The 17,531-nt window shown below is 30.4% G+C and overlaps 1 protein-coding gene across 1 annotated transcript; it reads left to right on the plus strand.

Moving 5' to 3' along the window:
- Window positions 1–11,253: 11,253 nt before the first annotated feature.
- LOC129616326 (craniofacial development protein 2-like) lies at window positions 11,254–12,944 on the plus strand. Its single transcript, XM_055531935.1, has 2 exons — window positions 11,254–11,465; window positions 12,338–12,944. The coding sequence occupies exons 1-2, from the start codon at window positions 11,254–11,256 to the stop codon at window positions 12,942–12,944; spliced, it is 819 nt and encodes a 272-aa protein (XP_055387910.1).
- The last annotated feature ends 4,587 nt before the right edge of the window (window positions 12,945–17,531 follow it).

The raw sequence follows: 17,531 nt of genomic DNA on the forward strand, positions 1-17,531 counted from the left end.
GCATTTTACAGTTTTTCGTTTGGAACAATAATAATAAAATTCTAACTACATACGTACATATATTCTGTATGTATATTTTTTTAAAGCTTGCTGACGAAACGTAATGTTCAAAACAACAACAAATGAAATATTGATATTCAGATGGCACAAAACATCTGATGTCTGATAAAAGCTGACATTTATTTACGTTAAGATTAATTCGATTATGCGAACCAAAAATATGTGAGATCATTATATTTTCAAATATTATTTATTTCCCGGTTTGTGTTTCTAATATGTTAATAACGTAAAACGTAAAACGTATCATTTATTTCTCGGTTTCTGTTTCTAATAATAAAAATAACGTAAAACGTATGATTTATTTTTTGGTTTGTGTTTCTAATTATAAAAAGTATAAAAGAAAAACGTGCTTTTGTTATACAAAAATTTTTTCAGAAAATCTTAAAATAGAGCTATTTCGGGGCTAAAAAGTTCCAATGTCAGATTTTTCTGGGATCCTAGAGGCAAAACTCTACCTAATGCCTTTTGTCCCATGTCTCTAGCCCTTCTAGAAATACCCGTACTTTTTACCACCTGAGAAGTAGCTATATATATATAACTAGTCGTGTGTGCTTGTATTGCAAGCCTTGCAAGTATTATGCCTGTAGTTTTGAAATTGTGTTCCATTCTGTAGCTGAGATATTTTAAGTTTACTTTATTTCTTCAAAAACACACCCGTAATATAGATACATATAGATATGCTTTTTTCTAATAAATAATAAGATAAAACCTAAAATAAGAAAAGTTCTGAAAAATAATTACCAAAAAATACATAATTAAGCAAATAATTACTTCCTTTGAGATCTAATACCTTTGAGTAATTTATTTTAGAACCTCGATTTGAGTTATATCGCATAAAATCTTAAAATACTTTTTACAACAAGCACTTTAAGAGATAAATTACTATATACGCATAAAATAATTCGCTATTAAAATGCATGCATGTGTGTATTTGCAGTGTTAATCCATGCGAATAAAAGGCGTGTTTGTGAAATAAGTTACCACCAATACTAACGTATATGGGGTAATGCGTATAGCATACGATTTCTATGCAAAAAGTCCCAGGTTCGAACCCTGAAAAATGCGATTTGCCAGATGAACTTTTTTTATTGATAATTAAACCTTTACAATTTTCTTAAGAAAGTTTACACTTTTTGTTATAACTCACATTTCCAAAAATGAATTTATATACAATATTAATACTTCCAAAAGTAAATAAAAAATTACCCCTACAGGATGTAGTACCATATTGTAAAAAACGGTTACAAAGCATCTTGGGAGGGGGTGAAGGGAAAGGGCGGGTAGAATTCTTGCTTTTTCTGGGACCCTAGAGGCAAAACTCTATCTAATGCCTTTTGTCCCATGTCTCTAGCCCTTCTAGAAGTACCCGTACTTTTCACCACCTGAAAAGTAGCTATATATATATAATGTAAAATATGATGGCTTTGATGAGTTATACGAAATATGAATAAAATATAGAATTATTAAGGGAAATTCAAGCTACTGCGTAGCCTAGTGGGTAGCGTGGTAGTCTGATAGCCAGAAGGTTATTGAATCAATGCTTGCCTGGATGTTGTCGTTTTTTTCTTTTTTTAGATTATTTTAAAAAATTTTGTTTAAATTTTGTGTTTTATTTTTTTTTAATATATAACATATAAATGTTATTATAAAAGTTTAAAGAAAATTTCCAAAAAAATATTCTTATAATAGTTTGAAAAAATTCGCAAAAATTTTAAGTACATAAATATGTATGTATGTATATTTTTTTTTAAAAAATTCCTTTGTAATTTTTTTAAGCTTTCTATTTGAATTTAATAATATTCAAAACTGTAGAAACAACATATGAACGTATGTACATATGAATGGATTAGAATCGAAAAATTGGAAATTTTCTTTTGGAAAAATTAGAAATAAAATTATTAATACAAACATACATAATTATGAATGGATACCTGTTTTTTTAAAACTGTGGGTGAACATATACGATTGAATTTTCCATATAAAGGAAAGGTTTAGTCACAAACAAAATAATAATTTTATTCAGATATATGTATGTATGCATATATGAATATATGTATGCATGTATATATGAATGGATTACAATTTAGCATTTTGCAGGTTTTCGCTCGAACAATAAAAATAAAATTTTAGGTAGATACATACGTACATAAATTGTGTATGTATATTTTTTTAAAGCTTGCTGACGAAACATAATATTCAAAACAATAACAAATGAAGCATTAATAAAATAAAATCTGACATTTATTTAAGTTTATTTCGATTTTTCGAACTTAAAATATATGTGAGATCATTATATTTTCGAATATTATTTATTTCTCTTTCTCGGTTTGTGTTTCTAATAATAAAAAGTATTATTTCATTTGTTGGTTTGCGTTTCTAGTAATATAAAAGAATTGAAGATTTTAAAATTTTTCTTTCCAACAAATGAACGTATGTACATATGAATGTATTAGAATCGAAAATTTTGAAATTTTGCTGTTGGAAAAATTAGAAATAATATTATAAATGCAAACATACATAATTATGAATGGATACCTGTTTTTTTTAAACTGTGGGTGAACATATAGGATTGAATTTTTCAAATAAAGAAAAGGTTTAGTCAAAAACGCAATAATGAATTTATTCAAATATATGTATTAATGTATTTATGAATATATGTATGTATGTATATATGAATGTTTTAGAATTGAAGATGTTAAAATTTTTTGTTCCAACAAATGAACGTATGTACATATGAATGTATTAGAATCGAAAATTTTGAAATTTTGCTGTTGGAAAAATTAGAAATAAAATTATTAATACAAACATAAATAATTATGAATGGATACCTGTTTTTTTTTTAAAACTGTGGAGGAACATATAGGATTGAATTTTGCCAAATAAAGAAAAGGTTTAGTCAAAAACAAAATAATAATTTTATTCAAATATATGTATGTATGTATATATGAATGATTTAGAATTGAAGATTTTGAAATTTTTCGTTCCAACAAATGAACGTGTGTACATATGAATGTATTAGAATCGAAAATTTTGAAATTTTGCTGTTAAGACAATTTTTTTTTTTTTTCTACTATGTGAAAAAATCTCGAAAGACGAAGAAGGACGGCTCTATCTGCCTTTTTCCTCCGACAGTGGGGGAGCGTGACTCCTACCCTAAAAAATCACCTAAACGCTGAACGCATGAAACTGGTCCTACAGACCAACTATCACCTCCGCGTTAACTTGGTTTTTCCGTGCAGGAATTAAATACTTTCCATAAGGAAATTGGTATTTCGTGTTAAATCGAATGGTCTTGTTCGTTTAAGTCTTTCTGTCATAACGCCATTGTCTAGCAGCCGAGCTGCTTCCATATTTACATGCTGTTCTAGACGAGCCCTATGCTTTGTAGCACAACTCCTAATTTCATCCAAAACCAAAGGAATTCCTAAGTCCCTGTGGATATCACTGTTACGTATATACCATGGCGCATTTACCATGCCCCGCAGAACCTTATTCTGAAATGTTTGAATTTTGTTAATGTGAGTCTTCTTGGCACAACCCCACAGCTGAATGCCATATCGCCATATTGGTTTAATGATTTGGCTATAAATTAAGATCTTATTATCAATTGCCAAATTGGACTTACGACCTAGGAGCCAATAATTTTCTCTATGTTTATTTTCTAATTCTATGTGTTTCTTCTTTATATGCTCTTTTCACCTTAGCTTGACATCAAAAGGCATTCCTAGGTATTTTACTGAGTTATGGATCGCTACGTTCGTTCCATTTACGTTAATTTGTGGTGAATTTACTATTTTCCGATTGGTGAAGAGTATGTGAACCGATTTTGCTTCATTCAACTTCACCCTCCAATCTATAGTCAAATGGCTTATTTTGTTAATTGCCTCCTGTAATTTTTTTGTCGAATCGTCAGTGTTCGCTCCTACTGTCAATATTGCAGTATCGTCAGCAAAAGTGGCTATCGTAGCATTTTCTATTTGTGGCAAATCACTCGTGTAAAGCAGGTACAACGTTGGGCCCAATATACTGCCTTGAGGCACACTTGCTTTTATTTCTCTTAGCGTGGAATATTCAGCATCTTGTTTAATTCTAAATTCTATCAGCTAAGTAAGATTCCAAAATTTCTACAAATGACGATGGTAACATTTGCCCTAACTTAAGTATAAGGCCCCTGTGCCACACCTTGTCGAATGCTAGAAATAAAATTATTAATATAAACATACATAATTATGAATGGATACCTGTTTTTTTAAAACTCTGAGTGAACATATAGGATTGAATTTTCCAAATAAAGAAAAGGTTTAGTCAAAAACAAAATAATAATTTTATTCAAATACATACATATATGTATTTATGTATATATGAATGGATTAGAATTTAGCATTTTACAGTTTTTCGCTCGAACAATAAAAATAAAATTTTAGGTAGATACTTACGTACATAAATTGTGTATGTATATTTTTTTTTAAAGCTTCCTGAGTAATTTTTTTTAAGCTTTCTATATGAATTTAATAATATTTAAAACTGTAGAATGTATAGAAATAAATTTTAAACGCATAATTATTATATCATGGGAGTAAACATACAAAAATTAATTTTTCAAATAAAGAAAAGGTTTAGTCAAAAACAAAATAATAATTTTATTCAAATATATGTATGTATGTATATATGAATATATGTATGTATGTATATATGAATGGATTAGAATTTAGCATTTTACAGGTTTTCGCTCGAACAATAAAAATAAAATTTTAGGTAGATACATACGTACATAAATTGTGTATGTATATTTTTTTAAAGCTTGCTGACGAAACATAATACTCAAAACAATTACAAATGAAGCATTAACATTCAGTTGCCGCAAAACATCTGATGTCTTTTATAAAATCTGACATTTATTTAAGTTTATTTCGATTTTTCGAACTTAAAATATATGTGAGATCATTATATTTTCGAATATTATTTATTTTTCGTTCTCGGTTTGTGTTTCTAATAATAAAAAGTATGTTTCATTTGTTGGTTTGCGTTTCTAGTAATATAAAGTATAAAAGAAAAAGGTGCTTTTGTTATACAAAAATTTTTTCAAAAAATCTTAAAATAGAGTTATTTCGGAGCTAAAGAGTTCCAATGTCAGATTTTTCTGGGACCCTAGAGGCAAAACTCTATCTAATGCCTTTTGTCCCATGTTTCTAGCCCTTCTAGAAGTACCCGTACTTTTTACCACCTGAGCCATATATATATAATGTAAAATGGGATGGTTTTTGAAGAGTTATTAACGAAATATGAAAAAAATATAGAATTATATAGGGAAATTTAAGGTACTGCGTAGCCTAGTGGTTAGCGTGGTAGTCTCATAGCCAGGAGGTTATTGGATCAATGCTTGTCTGTAATGTTGTTGTATTTTTCATTTTTTGGATTATGTAAAAATTTTTTTTTTCTTTTTAAATTTTTTGTTTTATTTTTTTTAATATATAACAGGCAAATATTATTATAAAAGTTTAAAGAAAATTTCCAAAAAAATATTGGCATAATAGTTAAGTACATAAATATGTACATAATTCTTTTTTAAAGCTTCGTAACTAATTTTTTTTAAGCTTTCTTTATGAATTGAATAATATTCAAAACTGTGGTTTGGCATATAGAAACACATAATAATTATTAAATTATAGGGGTAATATACATAAAGAATTTTTCAAATAAAGAAAAGGTTTAGGCATATGTATTAGAATTAAACATTTTAAAATTTTTTGTCCAAAAAATTAGAAAAAAAAATTTAAGCATAAACATACATAATTATGAATGTGCACTTACTTTTTTAAAACTGCGAGTGAACATATAGAAATAAATTTTTCAAATAAAGAAAAGGTTTAGGAAAAAATAATAATTTTATTCCAATATATGTATGTATGTATGAATGTATTCAAATTTAGCATTTTACAGTTTTTCACTTGGAACAATAAAAATAAGATTCTAACTACATACGTACGTACATATATTATATTCTGTATGTATATTTTTTTGAACATGTTATTGAAAACAACAACAAATAAAGTATTATTATTCAGATGCCCCAAAACATCTGATGTCTTTGACAAAAGCTGACATTTATTTACGTTAAAATTATTTCGATTTTCCGAACCAAAAATATGTGAGATCATTATAACTTTCAAATATTATTTATTTCTCGGTTTGTGTTTCTAATAATAACGTAAAACGTATAATTTATTTCTTGGTTTGTGTTTCTAATTATAAAAAGTATACAAGAAAAAAGTGCTTTTGTGATACAAAAATTTTTTCAGAAAATCTTAAAATAGAGCTATTTCGGGGCTAAAAAGTTCCAATGTCAGATTTTTCTGGGACCTTGGAGGCAAAACCCTATCTAATGCCTTTTGTCCCATGTCTCTAGCCCTTCTAGAAGTACCCGTACTTTTTCTGTAAAAAAATTTCCATTGATACGTCAGCATTTTTGGTATTGCGCATGTACCACGTTATGTATGGTTCTATCGCTAACTCTTCCCCTCTGAAAGATCCACGGCCCGTGGATCGATGTCTACCTTGGTTAAATGCTTTTTGGCTTCGTTATTATATCATTAATCTGGATTCTGGTTGATTCTATAACTCGTGGTATCCAAGTTGAACCTTTTGCGATAAGTTTTCTTGCTATCAGTATTGCTGCTATGAAGAGAATAACCGATGTTATACTGATGTCTGTGGTAATTCCAATTATGTCATTCGTGATTAGTTTCTGTAATTGTTTGACGTTGTTGAGGTTTCTTGTGTCGTATTCATTAGAACATCGTTTATTTTATACTGCTGATTGTTTTTTTTTTGACTATTGTATTTTGGTTCCTAACAATTTCGTCCCAGTCTGTATGATCTGGAGATCCAGCTAAGCATTTCCATGCGCTGCCTAACCAGTTAATGGAGCGCTTGGGGTTTGAGTTTATTTTTCGTAGTAACTTGCTGTAATTCTTTTGAAACCAATTCCAAGACTGTTTGGAAGCCTTCTGGATTTATTTTGTGGACTAAATGAAAATTGCCGTTCAAAATGTAAGCAACGCCCTGTTTGATGGTGACTAGCTGCGTGTCATATTTGTAAATTTGTAAGGGTGTTGCTAACGCAAGCATCCCTAGCCTGAAAAGAGAAAAAATGGTTAATTAATTGGATTGGAGTTTTTTAAATGGGCCTTATGAATTTTACGGCCTGATTCAGTTGATGATGAGGTTACCGCGCCTGAAGCAGTTAACATATTTAGCTCTGGCGGCAACCTTGAGAGCGCATCTGCTACATTGTTCGTAGTTCCTGGTTTATACACAAGTTCGTAGTTATATTCTTCGATACGAGCTTTCCAATGTTTTAATTTCGAGTTGTTATTACCGTTGCTCATTGTAAATGTTAAAGGCGGACGGTCTCTTCCAACTTCTCCTTGAGAAAGTACTGCGCCTATTGCGAAGTTTGACGCATCGGTTGTGAGTATAAAGGGCTTCTGAAAATCAGGGAAAATAAGTAGTTCTGCTAATGTTAATAGCTCTTTCAATTTTTGGAATGTTTTTAATTCTTCTTCGTTCAAGCTTATTTTGACCTTTTTTGACTGATTCGCTTAGATTTGGGCATTTTCTCCCTGTATTAATTTGGTTAAAGGTTTGGCTATAGCGGCAAAATCCTTTATGAATCGTCGGTTTCTGGTGACTTTATTTTCTGGATGGCTTCAATCTTCTTTGGGACGGTTCGAATTCCTTCAGTTGTTATTATAAATCCCAAAATTTCGGTTGAACCTTTTTAAAACTCTGTCTTGTCCAGATTTACACGTAGATTGGCCTTTAGAAGTTTGTTGAAAATTTTCTCTACATTTTTTAGGTGTTCGTCTTCAGTTTTACCTCCAAAAATGATAACGTCATCGAAGTAAACGTAACAAATTTTTCCTATGAATTCCTTGAGTACGTCATCGATCATTTACTGGAATATAGATGGCGCATTTTTCAGCGCAAATGGGAGTCGTGTAAGCTCAAATTTCCCATTTAGAGTAGAAAAAGCTGTCTTCTTGATGTTCTCCGGTTTCATTTTTATTTGATGAAATCCTGATGTCAGGTCTATTGTTGTGAAAAATTTTGAATTTTCTAGGCTTGCTATGGTGCGGGTGATGTCCGGGATCGGATAGGTGTCTGCTATGGTTATTGAGTTTAACTTTTAAAGTCCACTACCATCCTATATTTCTTGATACCAGAAGTGTCTAGTTTTTTTTTCGACTACCCAGATAGGTGAGTTGTACGGGCTTTTCGATGATCTTATAATTCCGTCATTTAGTAATTTTTTTATCTGGCTGTCCACCTCGCTTCTTTTTTGTTTTAACTTTTTTTGAGTTTCTGTATTTAGATGTTCATTTCTGATTTCTAAACTGTTGACCTGGACTGAGTGTTTTTCCTTTAAGGGAATGTGGATGTTTGGTGCTATTTTCAGTGTATTATTTTTCCTGTCTATAACCGCCTCTATTTGCTTCAAAGTATCATCTCCTGTTATGTCGTCAAAAGTTTTAAGTCCAGGTAGCACGAAAAATGTAGTTTCGGCAGGGTTCCCTATATTGTTAAAGAATTTTCCTGTTATATTTTCTGTAATTTTAATATTTCCGCCAACCGATCTTATAATAAATGGTTTTTCTACCGGTTTTGAAAATGGAGCTAGTTCGGTTCTTATAAAATTTTTATTTGCTCCTGTGTCTATCAAAAACTTCAATTGCTTGTCGCCTCTAGTAGTATACTCTAGGTATGGTACGCTAGAGAGGCCTGACTCATAAAATTTAGCTCATTTTTGACATCTTCATCATTTTCCGTTTCAACTAATTTTAGCTCGTTATCGCAATTTTTTGATGTAGTCTTCATAATCATCTTCTTCTTCTGGTTCGGCGCAAAAGATTCCCTGGTGATTTGGTTGGAAGTTACCTCTGGGCCTGTTCATATAGTTAACATTTACTGTTTCATCTATACTCATTGGCACTGGTGGTTTTGGCTGTGCTGGTCTAGCTGGGGTTGGAGTTGGACCATTTGCATTAGTTTTCGGCAAGTAAATATTATGATTACGCTGTGGTGCCATTGTTTCTACAGCTTGCCTCTTTGTCAGTTGATTCACAGGTGCTATGATTGTATTATTGAATTTCCTGTTGTGTACTGGCATACTTCGAAAATTTAAATTTAGTATTTCCATACAAGAGGAATAAGCCTCAGGTAGTGTTAGCGGCCTCTGAATCATTAGCATACGCGCGAGGTCCCCTCTCAGTCCTCTTATAAATACATCTAATGCCCAATTTATATAAGCTGCGCTAAGGGCGTTTACGGTTTCTGATGCGTAGCTCTCAGTTTTAATTTTGTTTATTATTAAAGACAACTGGTGGTTGACTGTTGCAAAGAATTCGTCGATGCTGCGTTTTTCCCTGCGTTAGATTTGACAGTTGGTGATCCAAAGTGCGAAGATCGTGCTTGTCCGCATAATGCAAGGATAAACATGCTTTTATTTCGCTCCAATCCTCGTCGAATATATTATAGGAAACTAATGCCGAATCGGCATTCCCACGGATCTTTTATCTGGTGTGTTATAGGATTGCCAGCTATATAGGTTTATGCTTCACTATTTCATAGTCCTTTAGGAGACTTCTACCGTATGAATCCATGATACGTATTTCGTTGGATTGCCATTAATTGGCCTGAGTTCCTTTACTGTATCGGGCAGTTTACTAATGTCCTCTAATTCTTTTTCGTCTTTTGGCCCTTGTAGGCCTCTTTGGGAATGGTTTGAGCTGTTGTTCCACCATTTTTGAAGCTCTGTTCCATTTGGTTGAGTCTTATTTCTAATTTTTTATTCATTTCTAGCTGAGAATTTACTGACCCAGTCAAGTTTGTTAAGGCAGTTTGGATTAATTCCATTTTATTTATTTAGTTAGTTGATTCACTTACAAAATGTAAGATCCAATGTTCATCGGATTGTAAAAAGGTTCCTCTTTGATTGACGTTTCCTTGAAGATAATGTAGATTCCTTAGATTGACGTCTCCTCGGGTGTTTGGATACTTCGTAGTGTTCCTGTTTGGGTAAAAACGTTTACACTTGTAATTACCCTACTAATGGTAAGATGAGTATCACTGCTGTGCAAGATCTTTTGACTATGTTCTCACGGGTATAGTTGCTGGTATCTTCTTATTTGTGACAAGCTCTGAACGGTCCTATGTTCTCATGGGTATAGTGCTATTGAGCTTGTCCTGTCACGGTCGCCAGTTAACGAGTTTAATCGTTCGAAGTTTAAAAAAAAGAATTTATTTGGATGTTAATTCAAATATTTATTATGCTTCAATTGAATTACAAATTAAACTTAGCCTTTATTCTACAAAATGATTCTACTTTTATTAATTAATTGATTACTTTGCATTTTAAAAGTGTGGCAAATAATTTTGCCAAATATGCAAAGTTAGCCACAAGAATTTAAAATTTAAATTTACTTAAAAAATAAAAGTTTCAAGTTACAATTTTAAAATAACGAAAAAATTATAAATTTTAACTTTTTGTGTGAAAAAGCAATTTTTGTGGGAAAATTTCCATTCTACGTTATGTATGATTCTATCGTTAACTTGTATGTATGTACGAGTACATGAATGTATTAGAATTGAACATTTTTAAATTTTTTATTCAAAAAATTAGAAAAAAAATTTTAAACACAAACATACATAATTATGAATGTATACCTATTTTTTTAAACTGCGGGGGAACATATACAAATAAATTTTTCAAATAAAGAAAAGGTTTAGGCAAAAATAAAATAATAATTGTATTCAAATATATGTATGTACATATGAATGTAATTTTTTAAATAAAGAAAAGGTTTAGGTATAAATAAAATAATATTTTTATTCAAATATATGTATGTACAAGTACATGAATGTATTAGAATTGAACATTTTTAAATTTTTTGTTCAAAAAATTAGAAATAAAATTTTAAACACAAACATACATAATTATAAATCTGGCGGAATCTATTTCAAACAAATGAGGCCGAGAATTGGTGGTATAACCATAGATGACACCACCCTGGACTAAATACCCAGGTCTACTAGACAGCGGCCCTCCGAATTGCAGGGTTTGCACAAGGCTAACAACCTAGTCAGTAAAAAGCCAATTTTATGAGACCTCAAAATGAGCCTCGGATAATCAGGATGAATTCACGGAATCGACCACGGCAAAGTACAAGGAATAATGATTTGAACAATGATTTAACAATTTTTTCATGGAATGTAAAGACTTTGTATCAACCAGATACAACAAGAACTTTAATCAAAATTTTGAAAGAATACAAAGCAAATGTGACAGCTATGCAAGAAATGAGATGGACAGGAAATGGTATATTACAACAAGTAAAAACGTTTCAGTCGGTATGAACCGATTGAATTATACCCTGCACCTTTCATTGTTGTATAGCAATTACTCAAACCTGTGAAACCATTCTATAACCTGTGAAACCATTCTATAACCTGTGAAACTATTCTACAGAAACTTAACGGATATGTCTGACCTATAACTGGACACACAACTGCCAAGTTTCATGAATTTAACTTTATTACTTTTCCAAATATTTAAAATAAGCTTTTGGACTTGTATGGGAGCCACTCGAACCTTTCAAGCAATTCCACCAAAACTTCAGAAATATCTTTGACCTATAATTGGACACACAACTGCCAAGTTTCATGAATTTGACTTTATTACTTTTTCAAATATTTAAAGTAAGCTTTTGGACTTGTATGGGAGCTACTCGAACCTGACAAGCAATTCCACCAAAACTTCAGATATATCTTTGACCTATAATTGGACACACGACTGCCAAGTTTCATGAATCTGACTTTATTATTTTGCCGAATATAAAAAATTTGCTGTTGGAGTTGTATGGCAGCCACCCGAACCGGTGCAGCTATCTCATTAAAATTTTTAGAGCATATGTAAAATGTAAGTGGACACATGTATACAAAATTTTATATTTGTACCTTTATTAGTTTTTGAAATAATTAAAATAAACTCTTTGAGTTGTATGGCAGCTACCCGAACCCGTTATCCGAATTGGTCCAATAATAGGGTTCGTCCTTGGCACAAAAGAAACAACTTGTGAAAGTTTGGTGTCGATTGCATTATTCGTTTTTGAGTTATACCGTAAATGACTCCTTCAAGTAGTTACAAACTCCATACCAAAGTTAACATACCCTTCACGAAGTGCAGGGTATAAAAACGTGAATGTGATATCTGATACAGCTGTGACGAACGGAAGCACGAACTAGGAACCGGCTTTGTTGTGATGAATAGAGTAAGACACCTAGTGATAGACTTTAAAGAATTGAATCCAAGAATGTGCTGTCTCCGTTTAAAAGGAAAATTTTTTAATACTAGCATCATAAATGTACATGCACAAACAGAGGACAAATCAGATGAAGAAGAGGAGGAGTTTTACGAAGAACTCGAAAGAATATATGACAATTGCCCTAAGAATGACATTAAAATAATAATTGGTGACTGCAATGCAAAAATTGGACACGAAACTATATATAATAATCAAATTGGACAATTCAGCATGCATGAACAAACTAATGACAACGGTAAGCGGCTAATATTTTTCGCACCTTCAAAAAATATGGTGATAGCAAGTACAATGTTTAAGCATAAACGGATACATACTGTTACATGGAAGTCGCCAGATAGTAATATTTTCAACCAGATTGATCATTGTCTTATAGATGCGAGACATAAATCAAGTGCATTAGACGTCAGGGCATTCAGAGGGGCAAATATAGACTCCGATCACTACATGATAAGATTAAAACAAAGGCACGAATATCTAATGCAAAAAAAGCCACGTCAGTAAGACAAGAAAAATTCAATACAAATAGGATGAAGGAAGAAGAATACGCAAACAATTATGAAAGAGACGTGAGCAATTATCTAGAAAGATGGAACCTATCAAACGAAATTAGTGTCGAAGAAGAATGGAACGCAATTAAATCGTCAATAAAAACAGCAGCATCAAATATTTTAGGGATAAAATCCAGAGAAAGAAAAAATGAATGGTTTGATAACGAATGTTTCTTCACATTCACGAATCAAAAAAGATGAAATATATAGGAAGCTACAGCACAGAAGAGCCAAAGCATTAGAAATGTTGCATAAAGAAAAAAGAAAAGAAGGAAAAAGGATTCACAAGAGAAAGAAAAAAAGTTATGAAAACAACAAAATGCAAGAAATTAAAGATTTGAAGGACAATGGAAACATAAATCAAAGAAATCTTAAGATTAATAAAGAAAATATGGGAGACTGAAACAATGCCTTCTGAGTGGAATACGGGTATAATATGCCCCCTCCACAAAAGGGGCAATCAACTAGACTGTGAGAACTATAGGGCAATCACGCTGATAAACGTGACGTACAAAATATTCGCAATAGTTCTAGTAGAAAAGCTAAAACCATTCACAGAGAGAATACTTGGAAATTACCAATGTGGATTTCGAGCAGGCTCATCGACCACTGACCAAATATTTGGCATCAGACAAATTTAAGAAAAAACAAAGGAGTTCGGAATTGATACATATCATCTTTTCATCGACTTTAAAGCAGCCTATGATAACGTTGACAGACGAAAACTAATAGAAGCTATGACCGACTTTAACTACCCAACAAAACTGATAAAATTAACAGCGATGACGCTCCAAAATGTCAACAGCGTAGTTAATATATAGAAACTCTGTCCTGTCAACTGTTTAATATTGCGCTAGAAAAAATCATAAGGAAAGCAGGAGTAGAGACTTCCGGTACTATAATTAATAAATCTGTTCAAATATTGAGATATGCGGACAATATAGATATAGTTGGGAAAACAATAATGGCCACCAAAGAGGCATTTATAAAAATTGAAAAAGAAGCGAAAGTAATTGGACTAAGTATCAATGAATCTAAGACAAAATTTATGATATCAACGCGCAGAGAAAGAAATTACCAAAATATAAGAGTAAATGATTATAATTTTGAAGTAGTTCAAGAATTTGTTTACTTAGGTTCTCTAGTTAAAAATCAAAATAATGTCGCAGACCAAGTATCAAGAAGACTAATCCTGGCAAACAGATGCTATTATAGCCTAAACAAGCAATCATCTTAACGCCTACTTGATAAACAAGTAAAAATAAAATTGTATAAAACTTTGATACTTCCAGTATAATTGTACGGCTCTGAAACTTGGGTATTAACTAAAGAACAAGAAAACAATTTAAATATTTTTGGGGTGGAGATGGAAAAAAATTTTCTATCGAAATGAAGCATTTATTAACGTCTAAAAGCCCCTAAAATTTCAGGTTTTTACAGGCTGGGGTCTAGAAGATAAACGACATCAAAAACGGACTTTAGATAACGGTAAATTTGAACGGCCATTTTGTTTTTTTTTAAATTTAACTATAGTATACCGCGCTATGTACGTATTAAATTTCAGCTTTCTATCTTCAAGGGTGTAGAAGTTTTGTAAATAGAAACACGGACGGACAGAGTGAAACTAATAAGTACTTGTTTTTCAAAAATTTTTTTGAAAAATGCTAAACAGTATAAAAGAAAAACGTGTTTTTGTTATATAAAAATTTTTTCTGAAAATCTTAAAATAGAGCTATTTCGGGGTTAAAAAGTTCCAATATCAGATTTTTCTGGTACCCAAGAGACAAAATCCTATCTAATGCCTTTGGCTCCATGTCTCTAGCCGTTCTAGAATACCCGTACTTTTTGATACCAGAGAAGTAGCTATATATATATTGCAAGTATTATGCCTGTAGTTTTGAAATTGTGTTCCATTCCGTGGCTGAGATATTTTAAGTTTACTTAATTTCTCTAAAAACACACCCGTAAAATAAGCTAAATTCTGAAATTTAATTACCAAAAAGTACATAATTAAACAAATAATAAGTTCATTTGAGATCTAATACCTTTTAAGTAATTTCATTTAGAACCTCGCTTTGAGTTATGTCGTATAAAATCGTAAAGTACCTTTTACAATAAGCACTTTAAGCGATAAATTACCGTATATCATAAAATAATTCGCTACTAAAATACATGCACGTATATATTTGGAGTTTATAATACATCCGAATAAAACGCGTGACTGTAGAATGAGTTAACCAATTCTAACGTATATACTATATAGGGTAACGCGTATAGAATACGATTTCTATGCAAAAAGTCCCAGGTTCGAACCCTCAAAAACACTATTTGCCAGATGAACTTTTTTTCTTGATAATTTTATTTTTTTAAAATGAAATTAAAAAAACTTCACCCTTAAATCAATGTCAGCGAGTTTCCGTTCTAAATATTTTTTTGAAAATACCCCATTTGTAAAAAGTTTAATGCAATAGAATAACATTTTCTTATAAAATTTTGCCCTAAAAATATATTATCAAGAAGTTTAATGTACACTAATGGTTTGCTTACTAATACATATTGCAGCAGATGACGAAAAGAATATAACAAAATGCGTACGTACATACTTATTATAAAACATAACTGTGTTATAACTAACACTTCCAAATATGAATTTACATACAATATTTATACCACCAAAAGTAAACAAATAATTACTCCTACAGGATGTAGTACCATTTTATAAAAAACGGTTACAAAGCATCTTTTTGCTTTTTCTGGGACCCTAGAGGCAAAACCCCATCTAATGCCTTCTGCCCCATGTCTCTTGCCTTTCTAGAAGTTCCCGTACTTTTTGGCACCTGAGAAGTAACTATATATATATATAGTGTAAAATAGGATGGTTTTTAATGAGTTATACGAAATATTAATAAAATATAGAATTATAAAGGAAAATTCAAGGTACTGCGTAGCCTGGTGGGTAGCGTGGTAGTCTGATAGCCAGAAGGTTATTGGATCAATGCTTGCCTGGATGGTGTCATATTTTTCTTTTTTTGGATTATTTTAAAAATTTTTTTTTATTTTGTTTAAATTTTGTGTTTTATTTTTTTTAATATATAACAGATAAATATTATTATAAAAATTTAAAGAAAATTTCCAAAAAAAAATTGTTACAATAGTTATGTACATAAATATGTATGTATATATTTTTTTAAAGCTTCCTAACTAATTTTTTTAAGCTTTCTATATGAATTGAATAATATTCGAAACTGTAGTTTGGCATATAGAAACACATAATTATTAAATCATGGAGTAACATACAGAAAAAATTTTTTCAAATAAAGAAAAGGTTTAAGCAAAAGCAAAATAAAAATTTTATTTAAATACATACATGTGTATGTACATGAATATATTAGAATTGAACATTTTAAAATTTTTTGTTCAAAAATTAGAAATAAAATTTTAAGCATAAACATATGTACAAAATTATGAATGTGCACCTGTTTTTTTAAAAACTGCGGGTAAACATATAGAAATAAATTTTTCAAATAAAAAAAGGTTAATAATTGTATTCAAATATATGTATGTATGTACATATGAATGTAATTTTTCAAATATAGAAAAGGTATATCTAATGCCTTTCGTCCCATGTTTCTAGCCCTTTTAGAAGTACCCACACTTTTTGGCACCTGAGAAGTAGCTATATATATATGTATAATAATAATGTAAAATATGATGGTTTTTGATTAGTTATATGAAATACGAATTAAATATAGAATTATAAAGGAAAATTCAAGGTACTGCGTAGTCTGGTGGGTAGCGTGGTAGTCCCATAACCAGAAGGTTATTAGATCGATGTTTGCCTGGATATTGTCATTTATCTTTTTTTGGATTATTTTGAAATTTTTTTTTTAAATTTTGTTTAAATTTTTTGTTTTATTTTTTTTAATATATAACAGATAAATGTTATTATAAAAGTTTAAAGAAAATTTAAAAAACAATATTACTATAATAGTTTGGAAAAATTTGCAAAAATTTTAAGTACATAAATATGTATGTATGCATATTTTTTTTAAAGCTTCCTGAGTAATTTTTTTTAAGCTTTCTATATGCATTGAATAATATTGAAAACTGTAGTTTGCTGTATAGAAATAAATTTTAAACGCATAATTATTAAATCATGGGGGTAAACATACAAAAATTAATTTTCCAAAAAAATTATTATTGCGTTTTTATGCAAAAACGAAATAATAATTTTATTTAAATATATGTATGTATGTATATATGAATGCGTTAGAATTGAAGATTTTAAAATTTTTCGTTCCAACATATGAACGTATGTACATATGAATGTATTACATTTGAACATTTTTAAATTTTCTCTTGGAACAATTAGAAATAAAATTATAAGTACAAACATATATAATCATGAATGGATACCTGTTTTTTTAAAACTGTGGGTGAACATATAGGATTAAATTTTTCAAATAAAGAAAAGGTTTAGGTAAAAACAAAATAAAAACTTTATTCAAATATGTGTATGTACATATGAATGTATTAAAAT

This window comes from Condylostylus longicornis, unplaced genomic scaffold, assembly GCF_029603195.1.
Source record: "Condylostylus longicornis isolate FDR11 unplaced genomic scaffold, ASM2960319v2 ptg000180l, whole genome shotgun sequence".
Taxonomy (NCBI): Eukaryota; Metazoa; Arthropoda; class Insecta; order Diptera; family Dolichopodidae; genus Condylostylus; species Condylostylus longicornis.